Below are 13,041 nucleotides of genomic sequence, written 5' to 3' on the forward strand. Positions count from 1 at the left end.
TTACAAAGTTTTGCCATTCTGGCTTGTGGTAATGCAAACTCTTCCCAACCCTGTGTGAGCTCAAAGGATTGCTCTGCCTGCTGCTGCTTGGCAGTTCTTTTCCTCACTTTGGTTAGTTGCTGCATTTGTAACAGCTAAAAACTTGAGAGGAAGAGGACCCTCTGCACATTTCTGGAATTCTCTTTCTGTGTAGCTCTTTTCTTTAGATACAGATCTCTCCTTTCAGGTATTCAAATTTCAAATTCTCTACTCTGTCTCCTCTATTCAGAGAGACCATTGAGTTTAGCTTGAAGTTACCTTCCCTGAACTGCATCTTGGAAATTCTTTCCAGGCAACAAGCTGAGACAGTTGTATGCCTCATGTCATGTGATTTCCTTCTCTCAGGGATCACTGCCCTACACTGACTGTTGTCCAATGTCTGCAGATTCTTGTTTGGTATTTTTTGTCTGGTTTTTTTTTTTAGTTGTTTAAAGTGAGAGTAAATCCAGTCTCTGTTACTCTGTCATGGTTAGAAGGAGAAGTCCATCAACTTCATCAGGACTGTGACCACTGTAACAGTAGTGACATTTTTAAAGCAAAAATTAGAGTTATAGTCCTCCCTACCTCCATTCTTTCCCTTCTTCACTTCTTTCTTCCTAATTCAATTAAAAAGCCATTAAGTGGAGCCAAGCTAGGTAGGCATTCATGCTGGCATGGTGTGGAAGGTGGGTGGCATGGTAGCCCAGAATGGATTGTCAGAGCCAGATTGGAGTGAAGGAGACTCCTTGTATGTGGGGGAAGTGGTCTGGCACAGAGTTTTGGAGTCTAAGTTGGGTGAAGAAGTGTCCGCGTGGCCCAGGAACAGGTGTCAGCCATACAGGGTGAAGAGGACCTATTAGCAACTGTGCAGTCAGAGGGCCTCGGAGCAGTGATGCTTCAGTCGCGGTACACACACATAATGCCAAGATCCTAGCTTCTAAATGCCATTCTCTACTAAAAGGAACCTTAATCTTCTGGGAGAAATGGTTAATTTCAGAAATGAGTATGAAATGAGCCTAGAACAGCTTGTGCCAGAAAGTGATAAAGTTCTCAGAGGATGATGGGCAGAGGCCTGAAAATACATAAATCAGAATGAAGGGGCATCCACTGGCCAAATCTGAGAGGTTTGGGACATCAGAATAAATAGTCATAATTATAATAACAGATAATAACCCATGAATGCAGTAAGAATCTTTAACCCTATACTGATGGAGAAAGGAGATGCTTTGCTTTAGAGTGAAATACCAACTGATGAATCTAAAAGCAGTGATAAACTTAAAAAACCATCATTTGTCAGCCATAATAATAATTAATTCGGCCAGTAAACATAAATGGATGCTAATGAGTAAAACTTTGATGAAGAATGAAGTGTTTACGTATTCTCATAGTTCCTCCCCACAAATACTTATTAAATACAAAGGGGGAAAAGAAGAGTACCTTTACAGTGGAGAAACCTGGCCGATAGCAGCTTAACTCAAGTGATCAAAGTTAACATTACCAGTAATGGGACAAAATGAAATCATGTACCATCTAATAGAACACAGTAAGAAGAAGAAGGTGCCATCAGTTTTGTGCTACAACCTGAATCTAATCATGAGGAAACAGCAGACACTAAGTTGAGGGACTTCACACCATATAACTATAATCTTCAAAGAATCAAAGTGATTGAAGGGGACTGAAGAGAGATGAAGACTAAATGTAAAGATGATCCCAGATTGGATCCTTTGCTGTAAAGACCATTAGCAAGAATTTTGGTAAAACTAAAATGGGATCTGGATTAGACGATAACATTGTTAATTTATTGACTTTGACAGTTGTGTTGTGGTTATGCAGGAGAGTGTTGTTATTTGTAGGAGTGATATATTAGTGTATTCAGGGGAGATGGAACACTGTGTCTGCTTCTTGCTCTCCAGTGGTTCAGGGGTAAAAGTATTCTTTGTATTATTCTTGCAAATTTCTGTTAAGTTTGAAATTATTTGTAAGTAGGAAATGATTTTAAAAAGCATTAAAATTTTCTCAGCAGGCTTATTTTGTAATAGCTGAATTATCTTTAAGAGAAACCTTAAAAAAGCTGTATCAAATTTAATCACATTTAGTTATTCATTTAGTGAATTCTTAGTAGAATAAAATTTCATTACATGTGGAAAGTATTAAGGTGTTGGGGATTATGGTTACCCTAAGAACACTTTTTACTCATGATATGTAGTGATATTTAGGCCTTTACTTCTCTTTCTTTTGTCTCAGCCTTGTCAGACCCAAGCAGTAGACTTTCAACTTCTCCTCCTCCTCCAGCAATTGCAGTACCCTTGTTGGAAATGGGGTTCTCTCTCCGGCAGATTGCCAAAGCCATGGAAGCCACAGGTAGGATAAATTTTTTATACATCAGTATATGCAGTTATGAGAAACCTGATCTTTATTAAGGGCAACATATTTTTTAAGAAGCCATAAAACTTGGTAAGATTTTTAACACCAGATTTAATTACAGTGGCATCATAGCAAGCACTCTTAAACCGATAGCATGAATAACTAAATGAATTTTGCCTGAAGTAGGTATTAGAACTTTTTTTTCCCCTTTTCAGGTGCTCGAGGAGAGGCTGATGCCCAGAACATCACTGTCCTTGCCATGTGGATGATAGAGCATCCTGGGCACGAGGATGAGGAGGAGCCCCAGTCAGGCAGCACAGCAGACTCAAGGCAAGGAGCGGCAGTTGCAGGCAGTAGTGGAAAGTCAAATGATCCCTGTTATTTGCAGTCACCAGGAGACATACCATCAGCTGATGCTGCTGAAATGGAGGAAGGCTTTAGTGAAAGGTGAAACTCCAATTTCCGTGTTTCTGTTCTGTGTGTTGTAAATGGTGACCCCCAAGAGCCTCATTTATGTCCCTTCATAGATGCTTCTAATGGTATATAAAGTTGACTAACTAGAGATATATAAAATGATGGAAAATTCAGTTACAGGTTTATGTTTCTGTGAAGGGTAAAAATGACAGGTTTTGACTTGAATGCTATTTTGTTTTCATGAAAATAAGGAAATAATTTTTATATAAAATTGAGCTGAAAAGAAGAAACAAAAAATTAAAATCAGTTTATTCTGAAATAAATACGTTGATAAAATAAATTTATCTACTATAAGTGATATAAAATAGAATGTTCATTTTAATAGAAATTGATTTAATTAATACATTCAATAGAAATGGACTTTTAAATCTTTTCTATCTCTTAATATGGATTTATATTTTCATCTTTTCTTTAGTTTTTAATGTCACCTCTTTTTAAAACATTGTAAAAGGAATTCTGTGATAATGCCTAGCCTAAAAAGAAATGTAATAAAATATTCTATTATTCTAAAATCTTCCCCCTTCAGCACTTCTTATGACTTTAAATCTTTGTTTCAGTTTAGTTCATTAAGTTGTATGGGGTTGGGGGTTGTGTCTTATGTTAATATGCAGACTTTTTCTGATAAGCACAGTGAATATTTTCATAACTTATTTTGAAATACCTGTTTCTCCATGGCAAGGATTCCCAGTCATTTCAAATTTTAAGTATTTGATCGTTTAGGATTTAGTTAAGGTCATTGATCTCATCTGAATTTGAACTTACATTAAGCATAGTTTAATTATTGGCATAATTCAAAATCAGATAAAATTATTACTCAGGGAAATATGACATATTTATAACTTAGGTGCTTTACCAAACACAAAAGATGTTTCAAAGTTTTATCATAGGGAAGTATATTCAATATCTTACAGTAACTTATGGTGAAAAAGAATATGAAAACACATAAATGTAGGTTCATATATGACTGAAGCGTTATGCTGTACACCAGAAATTGACACAACATTGTAAACTTCAATAAAATATATATTTAATACAAAAAATAAAATAAAAAAAAGCTTTATCATAAACATATTTTGTTCTCGATAATGTTTGGAGGAAAAAGTACTACAAGCAAGTTTGCACCTATGCTTTCTGTTTATAATGGTTTTTGAAAACGTATGTTGCTTTTAAACTTGCACTTGTAGCCCTGATAATCTGGATCATCCAGAGAATGCAGCTTCTGGAAGTGGACCACCAGCTAGGGGTCGCTCAGCTGTAACAAGAAGGCACAAGTTTGATTTAGCTGCTCGCACATTGCTTGCAAGAGCAGGTAAGTATATGTTTCGCATCCTTCTCTTGGCAAAAGTATCATATAATTTGTTTATATTTTAAAGTCAGTGTAAAAGCAGCATTAAAGAAGATGTAAACTAATCACATGAAGTATTCAGTACCTCCACTTAAAAAAACAGCTGTTTGCTTATTGCTTTCTATGCATTTATATGATTTTACATTATTTAAATCACAGCATACATTCACAGATTTATTTTTAAGTTCCCTCTGAGTGCAGAAGGCTATAGTGCTCACTTGTAGATATGGAGACATTTTGTAAATGCTCTCTCTGCCCTCAAGCAACTTGTAATGTAAGAAGTGAAGATGCATGTTTAAGACATCAGTGGTCAGAAGGAGCTAGAAAGAGCACTGTGCCCACGGAGTAGCCCTGGCTTTTTTGATGTACTTTGTGGACTTTAGGGCTTCACTGATAGGTAAGGCCCTAGATAAGCAAAAATAAATTTTTTCATGACAGTAATAAATATTTTGAAGATTATGTTCTGGTCATGTGAAATTTAAGTTACAGGGAATTTCTTTTCCAAACTGAAAACTAGAAAATGTCATTTGTCAAAACAGATTTGATCCTTGAAATATTAAAACATAAATAACGGTTCAGTAATTTATGGGAACAGAGAAATTAAGACTGTCCTAGAACATACAGGATGCATATTTAATACAGAATGAAAGGGACTGACTTAAAAAAATAAACCTAGAAGGATAACAACAGCCCACGTGTATGGAGTGCTCTGTGTAACAAACATTAGGAAGTATTTCACATGGATTACCTTATTTAAACCTGTCAGCGGCCCTGCAAGGTATGAGTGCTTACCCCCATTTTACAGAAGAGGAACACATATGATAGGTAAAATTTTATGTTTATGGTCTGGAATCCAGTAAGTCAGCTGAGATAGGCTCTCACCTGCATGTACGGCAGTTAAGAACTGGCGAAATATTCAACATTATTTTATACATGCAAGTAAAATGCCTTTTTTGTTTTGTTCTGAGCGGGGTTATACCGCTCTGTGCAGGCCCACAGGAATCAAAGTCGGAGAGAAGGAATATCTTTGCAACAAGACCCAGGGGCGTTGTATGACTTTAATTTAGATGAGGAATTGGAAATTGATCTTGATGATGAAGCGATGGAAGCTATGTTTGGACAAGACCTGACCAGTGACAATGATATTCTGGGAATGTGGATCCCAGAGGTACTGGATTGGCCTACCTGGGTGTGTGTGACTGCAGCGGGGGCTGCTCTGACTTACTTTCCTGCCCTCCTGTTCATACAGCTTACTAACAACAGCCTTGCCTAGAGTTGTAACACTCTAAAAAGCCTGACGTCTCATCCTAAAGTTTGGGGCTCTAACACTTAGGTTTCTTTGATACTTACAAACTAATAAGACAAAAACTCTCTTGTTGCTTTCTCTGTGCGATTTTATTGCTTCTCTCCCCAGACTAGATGGATAGAGCCATATCGTGGTAATTTGATTCTAACATAAAGTGTAGTTTGCAAAATAGGCCTCAGGTCCCAGTCGACTCTGCTGGGTGTGTAACATGGCTGCTCTACTCGCCTTGCTGTCTGAATGCATGCTCTTCTCCTTCATAGGTTCTCTTTGATCACTGTAATGCCTCATTCTAGGAACCAGTGCCACCTAGATCTTGTAAACTCCTCCATCCAAGGGCAGGGTACATGGTGGGTTTGTATGTTCACATTGTTTAGCATTACGCTTTTTGTAGCAGGGAAACTGAGAAGTTCACGGGTGTAAGTCCTACAGGAAAGAGCATCTACCATATTAAGATAAATGAATCCAAATGACTTCTTAGAAGTTCAGAAAATAGGTATGCATGTTATGACCAGATGGAAAGTAGTTTTCATTAGAGGGATTTTAACAAATCATTTGGGATGGGGCAGATTGTCTTTTTTATTAATAACTTTTTCCTCAATAGAGTAGTTAGTTACTTTTATTGTAACTTATTAGAGTGAGGAAGGGCAGAGAACACCTTCAGACTGTGTGATCTGAAATCTGATTTGAAAGAACTTTGTTACGTAGCATTGATGAACATCTTGCAAATATTCCAGCATATGTAAACAAAGTAAATTTAATATAATCTATCTACCTCTTTTTAATTTTGTGTTAACTTGACTAATAATTTGATATGAAATCATTTTGTGCAGCATGTTTGTGAGTCTGAAGACAGGGAAGAAGTAGTGGTGTGTGAACTGTGTGAGTGCAGTGTCGTCAGCTTCAATCAGCACATGAAAAGAAATCATCCGGGCTGTGGGCGCAGTGCAAACCGCCAGGGCTATCGTAGCAATGGCTCCTATGTGGATGGCTGGTTCGGCGGTGAATGTGGGAGTGGGAATCCATACTACCTGCTTTGTGGCAGCTGCAGGGAAAAGTACTTAGCCCTGAAGACCAAATCCAAGGCAACAAGTTCTGACAGGTACCTTGAAATTGTGCAGACATCCAGACCCTCTGAATGAAGTATATAAAGTATCTCTCATTAAGAATGGGAATTGTGTATTTTTTTCATGAGAGGAGTTACATTTAACCTTTCCTAAAGTCCTGTGATTGCTGAATTGAGGGCAGGAAGGATGGAGGAGGTGAAGGAATTCATGTTCCTGCCCCAGCTGGAAGCCTGTAGTCTGGGAACAGCAGCATGGCCTCAGGTCCTTCACTGGAATTTGATTGTGTTAACCTTTGATTTGTTGTCAAGTTATAGGTGGGACCTTTGCATTAGCCTTCAGGAGGTTTATGTTCATTTTTTTTTTCTTTGGTGTTTTTCACCATATTTTTGGCATCTTAATTGAGATCTCTTTTTTCTTGATTAAAAAAAAGCAGACTTCAGATTAAATGGGCTTCCATGAAAATAGTACTTTATAGCCGTGAATAGCAATTAATTGCTAACGAGTAGGGTTTTTGCCCTTATTATCAGCTATTAAAATCTTTAAGGTGTTCTAGAATAGGTTTTGATTGAAATAATTGTTGTAGGTACCCAGAAACCTCCCCAGTAATTTGGTAAAATAGTCATTGATTTTGTAAGCATGTGAGTACCTACATGCCAATAATTTTTTTTATCACGTTAGCCCATAATATGACACACACTTTTTAATTTTGTGTTGCTTTATTAATGACCTTTTAAAATGTCCTAATGACTTAATTTGCATTTTGGGTACTAACTGTTTTATATAAAAACACAATGTTTTTCATGTTTGGTGCAGGTACAAAGGACAAGCTCCAGATCTAATTGGCAAGCAGGACAGTGTGTATGAAGGTAGTTGTTTTGACAGCTTCTTTATTTTATGTGTATTTTTGTATATACCTTCTGCTTAACATCTGTTACTAAAATTTACCTTTGTGTGTGTGTTTGTATTCATGTACATGTTAACTCAGAGTCCCCCCAAAAAGCTCAAGATAGTTCGGTAGGAAAGCCTTAGTTTTAAAAGTCGAAGGAAAAACACCTGGCTTCTAATACTAGCTTTACCACTGAAAGTTAATTTCTATGTGGCATATATGTTTTTTCAAAGTAGAGAAAATATGTAGTACATTTTGAATTTCCACCCTAATTGAGGAAAGTAAAAAAATAAAAATTGAGGTATCTCAGTTTATCTGGAGCATTCATTTAATTGAAATAACTCGTTTCCTTGTGGTTATGGACGAGGTCAGGAACTCTTTGTTGGCCCCACAACAGTATTTTTTATTAGCTGAAGTCCATTACCAGCTGTAATGTGTGCTGTTGGTTTAAATGGATTTGATGGCTCTGACTCCCTCTCCTTTGGTTTCACTGTGCCTCAGGAGAGCAGTCTGGTTGGGTCACCAGGAGACGGTGCCCTGGTTTATTTTGTAAGGCACTGGGCTTTCAGTCCATCTGCTTCTTAAACATACCTCACAGTAACCGTGGCCAGCAGAGTTCTGTTCTGTTTATTTTCACATACTGTACATTTGTTTATTTAAATTTCAGAAGACTGGGACATGTTAGATGTTGATGAAGATGAAAAGCTAACGGGTGAAGAAGAATTTGAATTACTTGCTGGACCACTTGGTTTAAATGACCGCCGCATTGTACCAGAACCAGTTCAGTTCCCTGACAGTGATCCATTGGGGGCATCAGTAGCAATGGTAACAGCAACCAACAGTATGGAAGAGACTTTGATGCAAATAGGTAAACCTGAAATGCTGATGGACATGAATTTTATAGTCTATATTAATTTGTTTCTTAGGTTAATAATAGCAATAAGAATAATAATACAAAGTTTAATCATATTAAGCCTTCTACATTTCCTACCCCATCAAATATCTTTAGGTGGTTCTATTAATATTTTGAAGGTATAATGTAATACTATTTTAATTTTCTGTTTTTATAAAATGTTGAAGCATTTTTGTAACTTTCTGTTAAAAGAATCCTGGAAATGAATAAAAAACTATTTTGCAGTCTTTTTTAATTTGAGTAAGAGGGTATGGTAACTTTTTGCTGTACAGAATGCCAAATAAAGAATTGAGGCAGTATTGGTGATTCAGCCCTGTGTGTGCACTCAAAGCATATTTTTTTCAAAGCATTTTTAAAAACGATTTCTTTCCTATATTTGTTAGTATCAGTAGAAGTCATACATGAGCAAAATAAATAAAACCAAAAAAAATTTAGGAAGCATATTTTTCCGGTAATAGATTATTGACTTTGAAATGTCTGTTTCTCCCAAGCAGTTTTCTGTATAACAAAGTTCCAAATGAGCAAAAATACATTGGTTTGCTATATATTTCCCTGAAGCCTAGAACCCAGGTAGAATGGGTAAATTTTTCAGTAGTACGGATATTTTTTTCTTACCTTTTTAAGAACTAAGCAAAGTCTAACGTTTTTCAGGATGCCATGGTTCTGTGGAAAAGAGTTCCTCTGGGAGGATAACGCTAGGTGAGCAGGCAGCTGCCTTAGCAAGTCCTCATGACCGGGTGGTGGCTTTGAGGAGAGTGACTGCTGCTGCTCAGGTTCTTCTGGCCAGAACCATGGTCATGAGAGCCCTGTCTCTTCTCTCAGTCAGGTAAGTGTCATTTTGTGTCAAATAATGCTAAGTTAGCTTCTAGTATATATTAGACAGAAGTCTGATACTGTTTGGGAGGATGAGATGGGAGTTTTAGAAACTTGAGTATCTACTGTTGAATGAAAGAAGTCAGACTTAGTCATCATTATTTTTCATTCATTCATTCAATCAGTCAATCATTCAGTTAATGCTTGACTCTTTTTAGGTAGAAAATATTGCTGTTATAGTAACCAAGAAAACTGCAAACATTTTATTTTATTATCTGGAATGGGAAACAAAGGCTGTTGATCCACTTGGTACAGGGTAAAAATAAAAGGTCAAATGAGTTTCTCTGCAGAGTTGACTAAGTTTGTAGCTAAGTCAACCTGCATATTCCATCATGGAGATTCTTGCTATGTTCATACCATGGAGTGTAATGTTAGGAAATGGGAGAGAGCCAAGAATACCTAAAAGACATCCATTTAAGAAATGCTGAGCAGGGGTATTTAACAGTAAATCAGTGAAGACAAAAGGACCCTGAAAGAAAAACTCAAAACTTGGATAAGACCATATGGTGTTGGCTCAAGAATGGATGATTTGGACCATGGAGTTTAACCAAGTTTGGAAACTGATTCACATATGTAGATAAACACTTGATTTATGGTCTGTTTTATGACAGTGCTTAACATTTCAGAGCAGTGAGGAAAGGATGGTCTTTTTAATAACTTGGACTAGGTCAGATGGTTTATTCACTTAGGGAAAAAAAATGAGTCTTGGCACCAACCTTATTCTATATAAAACAAGTATTTCCAAGTGGCTCTTAGATCTAAATGTGAAAGGTAAATCAACAGAGTTTCTAGAAGGTAACATAGGAAGAGTTTATTCTTAATCTTTGGACGGCCAGAGATTTCTTAAGCAAGTCATGAAAGGCATTTCACTTTAAAGGGAAAGACTGATAAATTGGACTACATTAAAAAAAGAACTTCTGTTCAGCAAAAGTCATTTAGAAAGTAAAAAGTCAGAAAGTTAAAAAAAAAAAACTACTGAATAGGAGATGATCTTAACAATGTGTTTAACCAACAACAGAGTATGTAAAGATTTCTTATAAACCAGTAAGAAAAAGACAGAAAACCCAAAAGAAAAGTGGACAGAAATACAAAATAATACAAAAGAGAACCTCATGCCAACAAATATGAACAATGAGGTGTTTAACCTCATTAGTCTTGAGAGAAATGAAAATGAAAACCTCGTGAAATACTGCTACACACTCGTCAGAATGGCAAAAATTTAAAAGATGGGGGAAAAAAGTGATCATGAGGATTTGGAACACCTAGAACCCTCATACACTGCTGGCAAGAAAATAAATTGGGACAGTTACTTTGGAAAACTATTTGATAGTGCCAGCTAAAGGTGAATATTAATATAGTCCGTGACCCAGAAAAACACTTCTCAGTATATATTCAATAGAAATGCTAAAATAGGTCTACCCAAAGATATAAGCAAGAACATTCATGGCAGTATTATTCATAATAGCCCCATGCTGGAAACCACCTGACTGTCATCTGTATGTACATTTGAGTTATACTTTATACAGGCATTAATTTCATTTGTACAGGGGTATCTTGTTTTATTGTGCTTCATTTTATTATGCTTCACAGATAGCATTTTTAAAAAAATAAATTGAAGGTTTTTGGCAACCTTGCATTGAGTAAGTCTGTTGGCACCATTTTCTCAACAGCATTGGCTCACTTTTATGTCTCTGTGTGACACTTTGGTAGTCCTTGCAATATTTCAGACTTTTTCATTGTTATATTTGTTAGTGATCTGTGATCAGTGATCTTTGATGTTACTATTGTAGAAAGATTACTGTAGGCTCCTATGATGGTTAGCTTTTTTTTTTTTAGCATTAAAGTATTTTAAAATTAAGATATGTACTTTTTTTGGCATAATACTATTGCATACTTAACAGACTGTAGTGTAGTATAAACATAACTTTTACATGCACTGGGAAACCAACAAAATCTGTGTGACTTGCTTTATTGCAATATTCGTTCTGTTGTGATGGTCTGGAACTGAACCCACATCTCCATGGTCTGCCTCTGTGTCAGTGAAAATTAATGACTACTACTATAATGCAACAATATGGATGAATCTTACAAACAATGTTGAGCAAAAGACGCCAGACATAAGAAAATACACACTTTATTATTTTATTTATAGAAAGTTCAAAACTAGACAAAACTGGCTTATGGCCTTAGAAGTCAGGATAGTCGTTACTTTAGGGGGCCTAGAGACAGAGAATGGTCCAAGTGGGTATCTGAGGTGTTGGTAATGTTCTTTTTCTTGATCCAGAAGGTGGTTATATAGGTTTGTTCAGTGTGTGGAAGTTCTTCTTTTGTGAACATTCCTGTATGTTATACTTTAGTAATTCGGGTACACTTCAAGTGTATGTCAGTATTTATTAAAATTTTAAACAATTACCAGCTTACATAATATTTTTGTACATCTCTTAGGACATGTATCATTAATGATAGTGCAACTTGCCTTTTATTTTGGTTTTTCTGGGGATAGTATATGGGGCTCTAACAAGTCCCTAAAAATCTGTTTTCTCTATGCATCTAAAGTGTTTTCCTTTCCTGGCAGTGGTTCCAGTTGTAGCCTGGCTGCTGGTCTTGAATCTCTGGGGCTTACAGATATCCGAACGCTGGTTCGATTAATGTGCTTAGCTGCAGCAGGGAGAGCTGGCCTCTCCACCAGCCCTTCCTCCATGGCAAGCACTTCAGAACGCTCACGAGGTGGGCACAGCAAGGCCAACAAACCCATCTCTTGCCTAGCCTATCTGAGCACAGCAGTGGGATGTCTAGCATCAAACACTCCTAGTGCTGCCAAACTCCTGGTGCAGTTGTGTACACAGGTAGGCTAGTTTTCAGTGCTTTTCTTATTGGATTGCTTATTTCTAACTGGTTCTTAAAGAAGCTTTTGAGGTAAAATCTTCTTTTTGTTCCAAAATTATATGTAAAAATTAAACCTGTTTGTTCTGATTGCCTCTTCAGAATTTGATTTCTGCTGCAACAGGTGTAAATCTAACCACGGTCGATGATCCAATTCAGCGAAAGTTTCTACCCAGCTTTCTCCGAGGAATTGCTGAAGAGAATAAGCTTGTAACCTCCCCCAATTTTGTTGTAACTCAGGCCCTTGTGGCATTACTAGCAGACAAAGGGGCCAAATTGAGACCTAATTATGATAAGGCAGAAGTTGAAAAGAAAGGTAAGTTTCATACCATTTAAATCTACAGTCTTCTAATCAATTTGATGTATGTTTTTAAAAATGTGTTTTTGCAATGTTGTATGTGATGAATTATATAGCATCATGTATACTTCGTAAGTTAGGTTGCGTGGGTACTTTTTCATTGTGCATGGAAATAAATAATAGAAAATGTACCAAGTTAGTCTGGGTTTGATTATAGTATTTTATTAGATTATGGTTTGGGTCACCACAGATAGTAATCCCAATAAGTTTCCTTAATATAATTTTTATAAAGTAGTGGTATTTTTCTCTTTGTCTTAAGATGATAACACTTTGAAGGGACTACTTCAACACTACTGTTTATCCTTCTCTTCATCAGAACCATTTGGCCAAGAGAGATGGGCTTTTGGAGCTATCATTGTAGTCCCTTGACTGGCTATTAAGATCTCTTTTGAGCAGCAAAAGCCAAACTCTTATTCTTTAGGGCATGCTCCCTCTGCCCTGGCCTTAAAATGATTTCTGCTGCATTCTCATTCTACGTATCCTTAAAGCAAAGACTATTGATTGATACATATATAAATGTACATTTGCAGTGACTCATATTTATTATAGAATTTGAT

General features: G+C 36.6%; 1 protein-coding gene across 9 annotated transcripts in view; it reads left to right on the forward strand.

Annotated features, from left to right (window-relative positions):
* The window catches only part of HERC1 (HECT and RLD domain containing E3 ubiquitin protein ligase family member 1), a 175,920-nt gene that overhangs the window by 129,958 nt on the left and 32,921 nt on the right, over positions 1 to 13,041 (forward strand). For 6 of the 9 annotated variants that reach the window (XM_072962271.1, XM_031679494.2, XM_072962276.1 and 3 more), the window contains 10 exons: positions 2,263 to 2,379; positions 2,598 to 2,829; positions 4,041 to 4,165; positions 5,170 to 5,390; positions 6,338 to 6,606; positions 7,385 to 7,437; positions 8,125 to 8,325; positions 9,022 to 9,196; positions 11,819 to 12,089; positions 12,229 to 12,442. In XM_072962271.1, the coding sequence (XP_072818372.1) occupies positions 2,263 to 2,379; positions 2,598 to 2,829; positions 4,041 to 4,165; positions 5,170 to 5,390; positions 6,338 to 6,606; positions 7,385 to 7,437; positions 8,125 to 8,325; positions 9,022 to 9,196; positions 11,819 to 12,089; positions 12,229 to 12,442 (1,878 nt within the window). The remainder of the gene's footprint in view (positions 1 to 2,262; positions 2,380 to 2,597; positions 2,830 to 4,040; positions 4,166 to 5,169; positions 5,391 to 6,337; positions 6,607 to 7,384; positions 7,438 to 8,124; positions 8,326 to 9,021; positions 9,197 to 11,818; positions 12,090 to 12,228; positions 12,443 to 13,041) is intronic. The other 3 variants (XM_072962275.1, XM_031679502.2, XM_072962274.1) reach the window with 2 other exon arrangements.

The sequence above is a fragment of the Vicugna pacos genome, chromosome 6 (assembly GCF_048564905.1).
Source record: "Vicugna pacos chromosome 6, VicPac4, whole genome shotgun sequence".
In the NCBI taxonomy this organism is placed as follows: domain Eukaryota; kingdom Metazoa; phylum Chordata; class Mammalia; order Artiodactyla; family Camelidae; genus Vicugna; species Vicugna pacos.